The 16,283-nt window shown below is 45.1% G+C and overlaps 1 protein-coding gene across 1 annotated transcript in view; it reads left to right on the top strand.

Moving 5' to 3' along the window:
* Positions 1-14,477: 14,477 nt before the first annotated feature.
* Positions 14,478-16,283, top strand: part of znf385d (zinc finger protein 385D) — a 71,304-nt gene continuing 69,498 nt past the window's right edge. The window contains exon 1 of the mRNA XM_070966278.1: positions 14,478-14,843. Within this exon, the coding sequence (XP_070822379.1) occupies positions 14,822-14,843 (22 nt within the window). The 5' untranslated portion in view covers positions 14,478-14,821. The remainder of the gene's footprint in view (positions 14,844-16,283) is intronic.

Below are 16,283 nucleotides of genomic sequence, written 5' to 3'. Positions count from 1 at the left end.
ATCGTATGATCATTTAAACTTGTTTTCTGACAAGGTCGGTGAGGATGAGAAAAATCTTACATTTCTGTGCAAACTTTGCCCGCTGGCAGTCAAAAAGAAAATCCGCCCTTCAGTCACATGGGGCGAAAGCTGCAGCTGCTGCTAGTGTGGACTGAATGGACAGCAGCAAAGCGTTGAAGCAGCAATGGGGAAATGCTGTCCCCTCAAAGCTAATGTAAACCCTGGTTAGATGAGGATTCATAGGAAGATGAAATCTGTCGCATAGTTTCAGTGTTAAAACTGATAAAACAATTGCTGTCTGTGGTTCTATATGGGCTGAGGCAATAATTTTGAAAAGTAATAACATATGGAAAAAAAGAGCAATGAACTAGTTCATTTTAAAATTTGTGAACTGAACTTTGAACTAGTTCATATAGAAAGTGAACTTTCCCGACACTGGAGTGCTGAGACAACGTCAACCATAATCCTCAATACCCTCCGGCACCTTTACACTAAAACTGTCTTCAGAATCATTCAATATTCATCATGTTCTCTGTTCAAATTATAGGAAATCAAACTGTATGTAGACGACTATAAATTGTGTTAAATGGCAAAATCCATAAATCTATGACCTGGCTGCACAGTGCTGGTTGTTAGCTCTTGATGACTCTGTCTGTTTAAAGTATTTCTATGTAGGACATGTTCTCCAAACACAAAAGGGAAAAGCTGTTATATTTGAAATGCTGATATTGACTGCGTGTGCAAAATGTTCTTTTTGTACCATTTATGTATGTATTTCATTTGTTTTGTACAACATCCGCTCTTGCAATACAATATTTGCTTGCAGCAGCTGAAGCATCAAACTTTTTCTGCTGCACTCAAGACCTCCTCCAGACATGTTTGAAATCATATGAATATGAGTTTTAGTTTCTTAAAAATAACTATTGCTTTGGCTCCAGGATCTACGAAAATGCAAATATGTCTAATTTCAGAAGTTTAATTGCTCAGCGCATCTGCTTCCCTGTTGACATCCACTCTCTCAGTGTTGATGTGGACGCCCGACACCACATCATTCGGGGACTAAACATGTCGTAGCTACAGAAACAAAGCCAATTCAAAAACACAAAAGAAAATCCAAAAGAAACACAACCTAGACCCTCGAGGTGTTTGCTGTTAGCGTATCTGCTTTGATGTTCTGCAGTACGATTTTTCTTCTGCTGCATGTTTCCGATGTTGTTGGATTTTCATACGTGTTTTTATTTTGATATAATTTCTGAAGCTGTAGCATATTCCATTTGTCCTCGCCAGCCACCGTAACATCACACTTGGACAGCGATTGGCTTCTGAGCCAGTGCCGATGTGACAAAATCCTGCTCAGACTCGTTCCAGTCATATTTAAGGCCGGAGAAATGTTCTCTATCAGCAGGTGAAGGTGAAAACGTCCTTCTGGTGTCAAACTCTGCACATGCATCAGTCTGCACAGCGAAGGTCAAACATCGCAGTCAAGGAACAATAAGAAGTCAATTTTGATTGGAGGAGGACGTTAAGGTCAGGGAAACATCATCATCACTGAAAAAATCAGAACACGACGTGTCTACGTTATAACATTTAACCCAAACCATGTTTCCCTGACTTCAACCAGTGCGCCTCAGCACACACAGGACTCGCTGGTATCAAAGCCCTTTGTGATGATCAATTATTAACTTTACTTTGCATCACGGGATCATTTTAGTCCATTACAAAGGGTATAAAACAGAGCTGCCGTTAACATTCAGTCGTTAACTGGCCAGAGCAGCACATTACTGCATCAATACTGCAATAACTCAACACTGTGAATTGGGGAATTGAAGATGAAGGGATTAATAATCTGTGCACATTCATTACTAATTTCTGTGCATAAAGAATCAATTACTGGTGACATATCGTGGAAAAATAGAGATCGCACAAGCTCTTTGCATGTTAATTAATACAGATTCCTGCTGGTTGTAAATAAAACACACTTGACAGTGAGATCTGGGGCCATTCAGCACGATGCACTGATTAAAATGAGGACTAAAAAGAGTTCTGTCACACGGATCATGAAATAAATGACCCATCAAGCCGAGGCTTGTCGGCTCAGCACGCCGTGGTGCCGACCTGCGGCATACATTTTCTGCAGCTCCTCTTCTCTCCTCTCGGCTCACTAATCCAGGGATGCTGGAAAATACAGCAAACATTCTCTCAGATGGTTTACAAAGGCAGCCTTTGTTGACCAGCCAAGAAAATTTTGGATGGGATCACAAATGCATTTTAAGCACGGCAAGTGGATGTATGACATGCTTGTATAGGCAGTGAAGTGCTTACTCAGGCCTGTGCATTCCCGATGTCAAGGAAATTCTTGCTTCTTGAAAAACTAATGAAGACAGATTTGAGAGGAAAATTGATCTCTTTAAGCTCTGGATCTGCACTACTTGCGAGGAAAATATCCTCTGGATTTCGTTCCGCAATGAGATTTCCACAGTTTGAAAAATGGGACACTTAGTCAGAGAAAACAAGTCTGTGCCCAACATTAATTTATAGGCAGCCTGAGACCTTTACTCACTCATTATTAATAGCATCGAGGATGCTCACATTGTGTTTCTGGTGCTACTTCTAATTAGTTTCTGATACTACTCCTGCTAATAATAATAAGCAGCTAGGTCTCGTCACACACATTATGCAGAATCAGTGATTGTTTTTCTACCTAAACGGCTGGAAGATGAGTGAAAAAGAAAAAGAGAATAAAAAGAAACACACAAATTCAAATGAAATATTTACATAACAATGAAGTTCACAGGGTGTAGGAGCTTATTACCAGTTCATTGGGTAGATCGCTCTGAGCAACTTTTCCCAAGAAAACATAAAAATGGATAAACTGTCTTTTGGCGAGACGTTTGCTGACAATACAAACAAGCAACCAACCAAGCAACCGAACAAACATGCTGAATTTCAAGATATCTGCCTGCTGCTCGGGCTGCTCCCCTTTGATCCGGATGGAAACGCAATCAAACAGTAAGTGCAGCGAAGAAAAGTCTTTGTTTGTCTCAGCTGTCATGTCCTCTAGCCTCCATAATAACCTCAAGACACACTCAGCAGCCACACCGAGCGTGCATCTGGAGATTTCACGAGGAAACTTCCAGCTCAGTTTTCTGAGATGGTGATGCATATCAGCTCCGCATTGACCCGACATCCTGAAGGCTCGGTCGAGCCGCGCAGGCTGCAATCGATACGACCACACCAGATCGGCTCCGGTGCCACGGGCCCATGTGTGCAAGCCCTCTGATTTATTCCCGGAGAAACGCCCCACTCCTGGCAGGTTTAATTAAGCTCTGAGAAGGCCAACAACAACAGGGGAGAGAGTCAGAGATCAAGCAGGATGAAGTGCAGCTTCTTGGACGACATGTTGAAGTTTTTCGTCATCAGGTTTGACTTGACAGTTTCACGACAAGCAGTTTGTCACGAGCGCTCATAACGCCATCTCCTGTGTGGCTAATGTCTTCGCTAAAACCTCCTCAGCTTTCAAAGTAACAAGAGTCAGATGATTGGCCCCACAGTCGCCAGTAATATGCCATCACATACAGCCACAGCAGAGACCTCACTCCATTCAAGAAGCCTTCACTTCTGCACTTGTCTTAATTAATGTAACGTTGCATGTCAGCGTTCTTGTTTGTAATCATCTTCTCTTTGCATCTCCAGAGGCCTCGACCAGCAGACCGAGCTGCACAAACCACAGTTTGCTCTGTCTGCTCCTTGTAAAAACAGATGTTGAGACAGTTGCCATCTCTTGCACACATTGCTCTTTTCCTGATTTAGTGCCGGTGATGGCTTTTAAAGGTCGTCAGGAGCACATCAGTATCCAATTAGACGCTGTTAAAACTGGGAACCTCGCTTGTGGAGCTTGGCGGAGGCAGAAGTTCAGCCGTTGGTTCTTTTCTGCTCTCGTGTCGAAAGGGGAGTGGAGAGTGAATAATCCTCGCTGGAGTTTGGAGAGTGACGGGCGCTGGCGGTCGAAGTGCAGACGAAGAAAATTCATTTTGGACGCCTGTTGTCTTCGATCACATCATCCCTGCGTCCGTGTTTTTACAGAAATTGCAGAGCGCTTGTTATGACTTCCCTCTGCTGCACCAGAGGCCTGCGCTGAGCCGGCTCTTCATTACGACCTTACGTCCACATCGTGTCTAAACACAGTGAGGAGTAAAATAAACCAAGGATAGATGAAAACGCTGAGAGCTGACATTTAGATCTCATCTGCGCTGAGCTCAGAAAGCTCTTCCCTTTTAATAATCTCTAAACTTTGATGCCTCTTTTGTCTAAGCACTTTGGTTAATCCCGTCTTGTCCGTCAGATCTCTCTGAGCGGCGGTAAACATTTATCTGAGGCAAACTTGTCTTTTAGTCGAGTGATGAGCTTTTGACACCAATTTGTGTTTGTTAGACTGCAGCGATTCTCCCTCCCCCTGAGATCAATACCTCGGCTCGTCTCTTTCAGGCTGTTTCAGGCTTTACAAGCTGTAAAGACAGATAAAGTGGAAAGAAAGAGGGAGAGAGAGATTGAAAAGAGAGAGGGAAATAGAGGTGGAGGGAATCACAACAGCCAAGCTGCAGAGTAAATCTGGAATTGGTTTTATTGCTCGAGCATGACTCGCTTGATGTTTTCTGCCTGGCCACTGTGATGTTTTCAGATCAAGGTTACCAAGGTTTTTGCACTTGTGTGATTCCATAAAATAAATGTTATTGACAGATGTTTCAAAGTAATGAGGATTTCTGAAGGCTAATACTTGATTTATCTTTGAATTGAAACACTTTCTGACCAAAATATGGAGTTTTGGCTTAAACATTCCTCTGAAACGTCGCTGAGGCTCATGTGACTCGACATGAAAGTCAGAGTAATCTAATTTTTTTAAAAGATTAGCAGCTTGTCAAAGCAGAGTGACCCACATATTGAATGGTAAGAAGTCTCTGGAACAGATTAGGCCTTTAAAGGAAGGATTCACTTACAGAGCGTTCAGTCTGATAAAAACAGCCTCAGCTTCATGTCCTCATTTATGTATTCATAGCATCTTCTCTGCAATTTTACTCCGTTTAAGCTCTGTTTCATTGCTGTGAACACTGCGTCATTCTTCCTAATATAATTGAACAATTAAATGAACAACTGGAATGTGCAGAGAAATGAGATTTCATTACAGGGTTACAGGGTGGAACCTCCACCCTCCATGCTGAGGACACGACAGGCGGAAAAGGCTGATGCCAAGTGGTCAAATACCGGCGCTCTGTCGCTCCCCTCAGCGCCTCATGCAGACACAGGTCGCCTTCAGCGTCTGTATGAGACGCACCGGGCAAAGTAAACCAATCCATGGTGATGTAAGAGCAACTGGGCCACCCACGCAGTTAGAGGTTGGAGGTCGGGTTAGTCGCAAACGGGACTTTTCACCCTGGAGACCGGGGTTTGTGTCCGGTGTGAAACCAAAAGTCAATGATATTTTCCCTAAAGCTAAACAAACTGCAGCGACTGTTTGACATTAACCACATGTCAGAAAGGTTTTCTGGCAGGAAGGTTTTGTGCGTCGCACACAGGCGCTAAAGAGCGTATTGTGCATCCGCATGAGACGCAGAGGAGCGGCGTCATTATTTGACGACCTGGGGTGAGGACGTGTTGGATATTGACACCTTATACTGGTCTAATGTGCTGTTAGTGGAAACTGGGTGGACAGTTGAAAGCGGAGCCTTCCTTCTGGTCCTATAGAGAAAGAGTGGTCGCATTACTTAAAGGAACAATCCAGTGAAAATCTTTTGCACACTCAACTCTTACAGGTGAAAGATGCTTCAGGAGTAGAACAGAGACCGAGTCAGGAAATCATACATTTCAAAACATTCAGGAAATGAAATTACTCCTGCAGCATAATCCATTTGCATTCAACACATTCATCCATTGACACATTTGCAGTGAAACTATAAAAAAAATACTCCATTACAAGTACTGGTGCTGCTGTATCCAGTAAAATTACTTCCTTTTTATTTACTTTATTTACAGAATTTAATACATTTCTTGAGAAACGTAACTCCTCCTAGATCAGGTTTTTATCAACACAATGCGATGCAAAACTCGGACTGACAACATATTTCAGTTGTTTTCCTAATTTTTTTTTTTAGGCCACTCAAAGCACTTTAAAGTCGGGGAAGATCATAAAATACTGCAAAGCCAATGGTCGTGTTCACTTTTATCAAAACCACCATCTTTCTGCAAGATTAAACAGAACAAGACAGCGAACTTTGAGTCATTTCCTGCGTCTGTCTGGTGGGTTTCCGCACTGACTGTAACTAAGGTGCAAACAGAAAATTTGAGCTTTATCTAGTGGGGTATCATTGTGACGTGGACGAGAAGATCGGTGGGACGGGCGACTGTGCTCGGTTAAGAGACAGGAAGTGTTCAACACTTCATGCCATCGCTGCAGCCTGAGATTCATGCTTCGCTCTAGGGCATCTTGGCCTGAAGCGAACCACACGTGGGAAGCACAGCTGTGGTCTCAGGTGTCAAAGCCCTGTGCTTTTGGTTGATGTTTTTTTTAAATCTGTTGGCTTTGGATCAGGTGACTAAGCAAAGGATGCAAAGAAGGAAGGAAGAATAACGGGAGGAAAGAAGGAAGATTTGAGCTTTAGTGTCTCAAAGTCATTGTGCCATCGAGATGAAACAAGGCTGTTTTTTAAGTCCACGTTTTGGAGGAACAAGGTTTTTGTCAGACGTTTGATATTTATGTCACTGAAGTTCAAATCTTAAGACGAAAATAAGGTACCAGTTGTACCATATTCAAGACTTTTCCCCTCTGACTGGGATGTTCAAATCAGGTATCGCAGTCAAACTGCTGAACGGCTCTGCGATCGTTCTCCTGGTTTCTTGCTCCTGCTCTGAAACCTCCCTGCTAACAATCACAGTACCCACGCAGGGTGCCGTGACTTATCCGTGCTGTACATTATCTGTTTCCAATTACCTCATTGGGTAAAAACGGGGGGTTGTGCTGGTGGAGGTTGAAAAGACGCTTTGATCCTCCCTGCAGAGAAACTTTAAGAAATAAAAAAAAAGGATGAGAGACTGATCAACAGTTTGGCGAGTGGTTGAGCATCGCACAGTTTCAGGCTGATTACCTGAGACCACATTTCTATTCCATTTTCAGCTGGAATTGTAACTGCAGCGGTTTTATGTGTCATTTTATTTCTTTGCTGCTGCAGGCTGGCCTGAAGCTCACAGAGAGGAAAAAGGCTCCCACTATCAGCAAGTATCTCAGTAACACTGATGATATCCCTTAAAAAATCAAGCTATTCTCCACACTGAGGTCTTTGGATGACTCATCACTGTTGCTGGAAACAGTTATGAGCTCCGCTCGCACGCCAGGTTCCGTTCAGAGCACCGCCACTTGTTTCTGTTGGTGTGTGTCAAATTTCAGACTGAAACCTCCTCCGACTACTTTGTGTCGTCCCCTGCAGGTACGAGCGGTTATCTCCCGCCTGTTCGCTGTTCGACCAGTGATGTAAAACACATGGAGAGGAAATGGTGGGAAACCAGATTCAATCCCAGGAGGCTTAGTGGGAGGGACGAGGCCGCAGCGCCGCCGGCACACATGTAGGTGGGTTACACACAAGCCGCATTCGCCATGGTGCAGTTTTATGAAGCGGTGCAGTTCATAAACCCTCGATGGCCGTCGTCGATGTAACACTCGGCCTGCTTATAAAGGCTTGCGGTCGAGAGCTTTCTCATCTGGTGTCGAGTTTCCACTTGTGCTGCTGTGATGTTTCTCTTTGTGAATGACTCATGATGGCTCCTCGATCCCAAGCAAATAAAAATGAAACGCTTCGGCTTATTAATTTCAGGTTTTTTCTTCTCTCACGTCGGCGCCTCAGAGAGGTGTGGCGGTAATAGATGTTACAGAGTATTACAACATCTTGCATAACGCCGACTTAAGCCGACTTAAATTTTCATCTTACAAGAGAACAAGAAGTGAACCTGAACACAAACACTGCAACAAATGAAATGTTCACAGATGGTTCAGACTCTGCCAGCGCTTCTCTTGTTCTCAAGGTACTTCCTCCCTTTTTTGGACTCGGATCAAGGATCAAGCTAAAACTAAATAACAGGTAATTGCTCAAGGAAATCACCCGTGGTTACCACGGTAACAGCGCATGTCGTCTAATACTGCAGCAAACGCTCGTCGAGCAGCGTCCGTTTCAGGCAGAGGAGCGACGGCGTGTGTTTACAGTGCAGCCAAACAACTGATTGTGTCTTCATCTAACAGCTCATTGGCTGCTCCTTCTTCTTCACGACTCCCTGCAATGTTTCAAATTGATGTTAAACGCAGAAAACGTGTTTTTGTTTGGTGCATTTTCTCAGTGAACCATCGCTATCAGCTGGTTATTGAATGCTTTTAATGTGAAGTGGCGACAGGAGGAAATGTTGCCTTTAAAGAGGCAGTAACTTGATGCAATTTGAATCCGGGCCAGGAGTGGCGGACTCCGCCACTGACAAGGAAAACTACTGCATGTGCAGAGAGGTTATGACAGAATGATCTCACAGATTATAATTTCAACTCTTCTACATTCCCAACAAGCTAACTAAAACAAATAACAGACACGTGGACAGTCCTCAAGTAGAATTATTCACTTAGCAAATTTATGTATCACATGCTGCTTCTGTCAAAGGGTCAGCTGGTTTCTCGTGGTGCCACATGGGTCAACATCCCACAAGACTTTGATTTGATACAGGCCGAGACAAACGGGGGTCCTCCTTTGGTTCTGCTGGCGTCTCATGTCTCTGCTTTCTCTGTCTCTTTACAGTCCTCCTCTTCTCCCGCTTTCCTCTCTCTGGCTGCCGGCGGACGGCTTTGAAAAGTCGAGAGTCTGCCTGTTGATCAGATAGCCCCATAACTAATGAAAAGCGTCATGGAAGTGACAGCGAGATTAATGAAGTATCCTCGGCTGCACTCGCATGCGGCACACCGGGGCTTTTCCTGCAGGGCTGCCGCCGCTGCTTAACAGCTATTTATGGTGACAAATAATGCCCCATTCTGCCACCGACACCTGCGAGTCAAGGTTAAAAAACATATTTGCCACAGCCGGTGCACGGCGGAGGATGTCGGGATGGGGGAACAGGGATAAAGGAATGGAGGATGGAAAGGAGGAGGCAGGACAAAGAGGAAGGAGAGGAGGAAGGGGGAGCTGCCATTGCAGATAGGGAATAGAATAGAACTTATTTACTGGAGCTGGACTCTGCTGGGGGGGTCGGGGAGGGGTGGACAGGGAGAATGGGATTTCAGGATTAATTGAAAACATCTGTGCTGCACAAAATGGTCACAGCAGAGGATCCTGAATGGGATGATAGAAGAGGAATCACACACAGCACTCCAGGATGTTTATTACGTTTGATTCTGTATTATTTATTTTTTTTTTTCACTTGTGAGGAGACAGCTGATGATGTCACCAACTGTCTGGCTGGATATCTCAGTGTGTGTGTGTGTGTGTGTGTGTGTTGTGTGTGTGTGCGCGCGCAGGCAGACATCGCTTTGATCAAGAAAGTGTCTCATTCGCTGTCGATACCGGCGGGCTCAGCAGCGGTCAATTCTGTCTGACCTTCAGCAGCAGCGTTACAGTGGACCAATCAGCCGGGGTGTGTGTGTGCGTGAGTGTGTGTGTGTGTGAGATCCAGCCAAAGCCCAGGCGGAGGTTAAACACGTGCAGGAATGCTATCCAAAGCACACATACACACCCTAACAGACGTGAGTGCACGGGGCCAATCCTGCTGAGACCCTCAGGATTGCTTGAACTTCAGTTATCGACGCTGTGCAAACACAACACATCTGCACGGAGACACAGGTGCAAACATGTGCACTGTTATGCTTCTTGTATACATACACCATGTTTCAACACGCAATTACGCATGCATATACACTCTGTCAGCATGTTTACACCAGAAAAACATCTGAAAAAATGTTTACATATCAATTAAGGGACGATGCGATGAGGTTTGTCGCGCGCTGACTTAAAAAATATGTTATAGATTCTGCTTCTGCTTCTTTTTCTCCTCCTTCTTTCAGCATCACTTTGAAGCCAGTGGGCCGCTGGATGCCGTTCATGTGGACTGAACCTTGAAATAACTCAGGACTTAAAGGCTTCTCATTGGTGTGACTCGGCGAGGTTGAGAAAGATTCAACTTTATGCAAATGGACCGAACAGGATCACTCTGATTCCCTCTGATTTGATGGAAACAGCTGTTTCCAACTCAAATTCAACTTAGTAATCGTTCCCACTTTAAAAAAAAAAAAATGAGGTGAAGATGACGGTTGCACTCAATGGTCGCCTGATTCTCTATGATATAACTTAAATAAATGGTTTGTGTGCACATACAAGGAGGTTAAACATCACATTCAGTTTGCTTGCACAGGAAAAAAAGGACATACAGCTCAAGGGGGACAAAAAGACAACAAAATGTAGAGCAATAGGTTTAGTGGTGCAAAAATATAAAATAAACAACAAACAATATATACACTGAAATTTCCAATGTGCCGGGGAATGGGTGACTGTTGTGTGCCTGTGTATTACTGGCTCAGCCTTCATCACGCCAGCAGGTCGAAGCTGGCGTTAACGTGCGACCAGGATCTGGATGTTCTATCGGGGACAGAATACATGTCAATGAGAGGTATAAATGCCTGCTTTGGGGTTGGACTGGGATAGGAGTGACCACATCTGGAGGCTCTCACTGTGACCTGATCTGACCACATTCTTTAGAAAAGCAAGTTGAACGGTCACCTAACTTTGCCTCTTCTTGCTGGCTGGCATACACTGCAGCAGTAGCAAGCATGTGAGCAAAAAGTGATGTGACACCCCGCCGCAGCATCGCTTCCCTTGGTTCTAATTAAGATCCACACTGAGATCTGATCACAAATGCAGCTGTAAATATCTGTAACAGGGAACAGGCAGATAACGGCTCAGCTCCAATGGAAAGACCCAAAAAATAAGAAATTAATAATAAGATGAAATGCTGCTCGCAAAAAGCCCACACAGTTTGTGTGAATAAAACAGACAAATCCATTCTTTACACTAACATACAGCAGATATCACACCAGGTGGGCGGCAGCGATGACACGCCACGATTTACCCACCTCTCCGTTTGTGCCTGTTATGCAGTCATCATTTGGCATTAATGATTACATTTGAGTCACAACATACAGCACAAAGTAAATACAAGGCCAAACTGGAAAAAACTGGCAGTTACAACGCTTTCTGTTGTTGGAAGACATTTTGCAACAGCTGAAAAGATCCCTTTGTGCTGCTGGTGAGAAAAATATCTCAGTAAAGGAGGTTTTTGTGCAGGTTCACCCGGTTCATCTCTTTTCCTTCAAGCGAGCACAAATGGCGGCTGGATGTGTAATTCTAACTGCATTTCTTCGCTCATCTTGTAGCTGCACATCATCACCAAAGCTGACAATTTTCTTAACAAGTTAATTTATTTCCAGGTTATATATATATAATTTTAATATAATTCCCTTGCACAGGAAGAGGAGGCATGTGTGAATGCTGTGTGTGTACGTTTGTGTGTGCTCTGCAGCTGGTCGTGTTTAGCAGAATCTGTGCATATGTTTATGTTTTTGTAAGAGTGGGTGCATATATGTTTATGTATGTGTGTGCGTGTGTGTGTGTGCGTTTGTGTCAGGGGCTGTGTGGGTGTATGAGTTTGCCTGCATATTATCTATGTTTTTGGGTCAGTGTGTGTCTTTTTGTATCGCGTGTGTCATTCAGTGTACATGCGTGTTTTGTGCAAATAAGAGTGTGGTTGTTTATGTGTTTCTGTGTTTTTATGTGTGTGTGTTTGTGTGTGTGTACTTTAGAGCATCCTGTACCTGCTGTTTGCTTGTGTTCATGTGTGCATCTGTATCCATGAATGTGTCAAGTAGATGCACAGTTTGTGCATGTTTGGTGGCTGTTTTAGGTTTCTAAAAGACCTGAATGTGTGTGTGTGTGTGTGTGTGTGTGTGTGTGTGTGTGTGTGTGTGTGTGTGTGCATGTGTGTGTGAAGGCTACAGATAGAGAGGAGCAGCAGCAGTGTCTCATGACTGCAGAAGCAGACCAGCAGCAGCAGCAGCAGCAGCAGCAGCAGCAGCAGCAGCAGCCTGATATCAGCTCCTGTTCAGTCTGATTACAACCAGCCAGAGAAAAAAAACAGATCACGAAAAGAAAGAGAGTGATTTAGTGAGAGCACAACAAGACAGAAGTGAGCAAAATGCAGCAAAAAGACAGTCTGGGAATGTGTGTGAGCATCAGAGAGAAAACAAGAGTGAGTGTCATCAACAAAGGGTGAATGGAGGTGTAACCGAGGAAGAGGAGAAAGACGAAAGGAAAGAATCAATCAGTGCACTTTCATGCACTTAAGTAACTTCGTTACTGTCAGCTTTCTGCAGTAATTTGATTTCCTTAATGTCGCGTAAACAAGAAACCTGGTTTCTATAATTGTGGTAGGCGTTCAGAGAAACCTGATCAAGCCGCGATATTTCTGCTGGAGCTCAGACAGAGAACGAATCGGTGTGACAGCAGAGCGGCGGGATGAAAGGAGAGACCGTCACATGCGTCCACGTTTCAGAATTATTCAATTCAAACTCAGACTAAGACACAAAGAAGCCTCCACAAGTATAAATAAGTCAGTTTAACAGTTGGTCATTTGTTAATTTTACACTGTAAGAAAACTGCTATCACACCACAGAGTCTGTCCTCTCGTCAGTCCAAATGTTCCAGCACACACAAAAATAAATAAACTCCACAAAGCAACATGTTGTCGTCATGGCTCCAAAATAAGAAATCTGATTACTGACCTGATTACTGCTGTTTTCACACAGTGCTCAGACCTCCTAAAATGTTTCGAAAGCTGAAAATTAAAACTGCCACAAAGGTACAAATTCACCGTTGGGTTGGCAACCGTACAGAAGTAACAAAGAACATGACGGAAACGAAAGAAAACGGCCTCTCCCATTAACGCCAACACAAAAGAAAAGATGGCGTCGGAGTTCTCTGTTTAACTGCAGTGTAGCAGCCTCATCACAGCTACTGATTAAAACCGTTTGACCACCGGAGGCAGCACTGAGCTGCTCAGCTGTGCTCCAGCTCACGAGAAATAAATTCTGCATCGTATTTGTCGCCTTATTCATTTGTTAGCCTGAACATGTTTGCGCACATCAGTCAGAAGTAAACGGACCCAAACGCTGAAACTCAGACTCGGAGACGGAGATACGTAAAAGGCAGCAGTTTAATGGAACATCAGACAGGATGTGCAACAGACGAGTGGAGATGATCCACACAAAGAGAGTCAACTGAGAGTGCACGGTCAGGTGAAAGTCCAGCTCCAGGTGAGTCACGACAGCAGACTGACAGGTCAGGCAGGTGAAATATCAGGTGATCTCAAAGTGTTGCCATGAAGGTGAAAGAGCGATCCGACGAACACCAGATGAAGGGCCGGCCCTTTTATACCGTGTCAGCAGATGGGTCTTGATTGAATAATTGGTTGCAGGTGTGCCCAGGTGAGGAGGAGGCCGGGGCAGGGCCTCCAGACAGACAGGAGACAGAGGGAGAGGGGAAACACCAGCCCCAGAAGGACAAGAAGGAGGAGAGCTGCAGATTCTGACCATATTCAGTCTTCAGTTGTCTCTGGTTTGGTCTCCACCGTCTCCTGAGGGAAACATCTGACTCTTCAGTGGCTAAACGCTAGCTGCTTCCTGCCGTTAGGTGCTGAACCGCTAGCGTACAGTGGAGGTTTAGAGGGCTGTAAAACCACAACAATGAGCTGAAAAGATGGTAAAACAGAACCGCTCTGGATATGATAACTATTACATAAAAATATTGATTAATGCATCTTAAAAAGTCACAAAGAGGAATGTCTGCCACCCAGTGAGTTTGGATTTTAAATACTGTTCAATACTGAGAGACGGAAACGCTCACATCCAGGACTTGAATACATATCATGATGGTCTCCTTCCTATGTGTTGCCCATTTTCCAAAATAACCTGATTTCTAAAGCAACCGTTTTTTTGTATGTCCATGTGAAAGGGAGAGAAACGTCAAGAGACGAAAAGGGAAAGTGAAGAAAGACAGAATGAGAGAGGGAAAAAAGCACACTGCAAAGATATGTACTGAGGTGGAAACACAGAGAGAGAGAGAGATAAGGAAGAGAAGGAACCAGAGGAGAGAGAGGGAACAGTCAGAATAAATAAAAAAGAAAAGCAGCGAGCTGGAGATGCAAGCAGGGGAAGGGGAATAAGATCAAATAAAGGAGAGACAGCGGGGGAAAGCAAGGAGTGAGCGAGGGTGAGAGAGAGGCTTGGGGCTTGGTTGACACATAAAACAAAGATGAGACACCTAGAGAGAGACGGGGGGGGGGGGGGGGGGGGCATTTGTGGAGAGGAGGCTGGAAAATGTAGATAGACACCTCGGAGAGGGAGAGAAAGGAAAGAAGCGAAGGGATCCAGTGTGTGGAGGGGCCAGAGAGGAGGAGGAGGAGGAGGAGGAGGAGGAGGAAGACAGGGGAGGAGGAGGAGGGAGGGGAAGAGCTAAAGAGCAGGGGAGGGGACGAGACAGGGAGGACCAGTGCGAGGAGAGAGAGGCAGATACGGAGGTCCACAGACGGCGTGCAGAGTGCAGCATGCAGACTGGCCACTGACGCCGCCGCCGGATTGAACACACATGCACACACACCCCTGAGGAGTGTATGAGACATGCCCGGGCTGCTGCCCGTGGACACACACACACCGGCAGGGCACCCGAGAGGAAATACAGCAGACCCCCGAGCCTGAGGAGCTATGGAGAGCAGCATGTTCTTTGGTGAGTTTGTCTCTGTGTGTTTGCATAGTGTTTCAATGCATAATGCGTCTAAATCCGCGCGCTGAACAAGTGCTGCTTTCCGTTACAGGGGAAGAGTGTGAAGTTACACACCTAGGAGACCTGTTTTTATGCGTGTGTGTGTGTGTGTGTGTGTGTGTGTGTGTGTGTGTGTGTGTGTGTGTGTGTGTGCTCACTGCCTGTGCTTCATCACAGTCAAACGCAGAGTGTAAGCGCACACTCTCCCTCTCCTTAAATGTAAATGTGTTCCAGCCTGCCTGTTACTTGTTCTGGAAACTAAAAAAGATGGATGAGAGAGCCGGTTGCTGTAGCAGCAGAAGATAAAAAAATAAAAGACAGAAGGCGTGAAGTTGCACTCTGAAGGCTCCTAAAAATGTTGAATGAACCTGCTCACCAGGTGACCCCCCCTTCCTCCTGGGTTATTGGGTTATATCCCAGATGTTGGGCTGCTGGGATCCGAGCTTTAGATCTCATTGTGGCTGTTTGACCAGCTGACTGCAGGAAGCCAAATAAGACCCCAGCCTCGAGAACCGCTTGATATTCTGTGTGGGATATTTAGAGAATTTTAGAGAAAGGCCCCCTCCATTAGTTTTTATGGAAGACACTGGAGGAGGCTTAGGGAGACTTAATGCGCGAGTGGCTTCTCGTCAAGTGCTCTTCTCACGGCTGGCTTACAGTCACATAGGAGGAATAATTACACAGGGATCCCGAGTTCTGAGGGGGTGATTTGTCAAATGAAAGACTCTTTTTTTTTTTTTTATCCCGGGGATTAAAGCGATCTGAAGTTACAGACCGTGGCTTGTAAGCGCGAGAAGGATTTTCTCTTGTTATGCCATACACAGAGGAGAAGGATGAAGAGGAGGAGGAGGAGGAGGAGGGGGTGAAGAAAAGAGTGCTGGGAGCTTATAAATGAATAAGCTGTCAGGTGCAGAGACAGCTTCAGATCCACCACCGGCGTCGGTCAGGTGTGCAGCTTCTGGAGCGCGAGGAGAAAACGGAGACGATGCAGGTCTGGTTGGATGGCCCCGTTTAACCCAGTATCACGAGGAGAGAAAGGGGAGAAGCTTCCTGGCCTTCAAGCGAGGCGCAGCTCAGGCAGGTTTCTGGGGTTGACGGCGCTTGTTTGTCAGATGAAGTACTAGGAAGCATCTCTCTGGTCGGCGTAAAGCAGGAGGGGTAAAGGTCGCCGTCTGCGCACGGGATGTGCACATTTATGAGTGCAATCCTGAGTGCACTGCACAGAGTAGAATAGATACCGTCTCCTGAAAGATTAATAACGCTGTTTGTTCACCAGCTCTGCATTGATGCTGTTTGACTGGAACATGTTTCCAGTTAAAACGGTTGATATCAGCACCGCGAGAGGAGGCCGCGTCACTCTTGACCTGTTTGAAACGGAGCAAAAACAAACAGATCAAAAGGAAA

This window comes from Chaetodon trifascialis, chromosome 7, assembly GCF_039877785.1.
Source record: "Chaetodon trifascialis isolate fChaTrf1 chromosome 7, fChaTrf1.hap1, whole genome shotgun sequence".
NCBI classification, from domain to species: domain Eukaryota; kingdom Metazoa; phylum Chordata; class Actinopteri; order Chaetodontiformes; family Chaetodontidae; genus Chaetodon; species Chaetodon trifascialis.
Note: the sequence above shows the minus strand (reverse complement) of the source record. Positions and strands in the feature narration are given on the sequence as shown.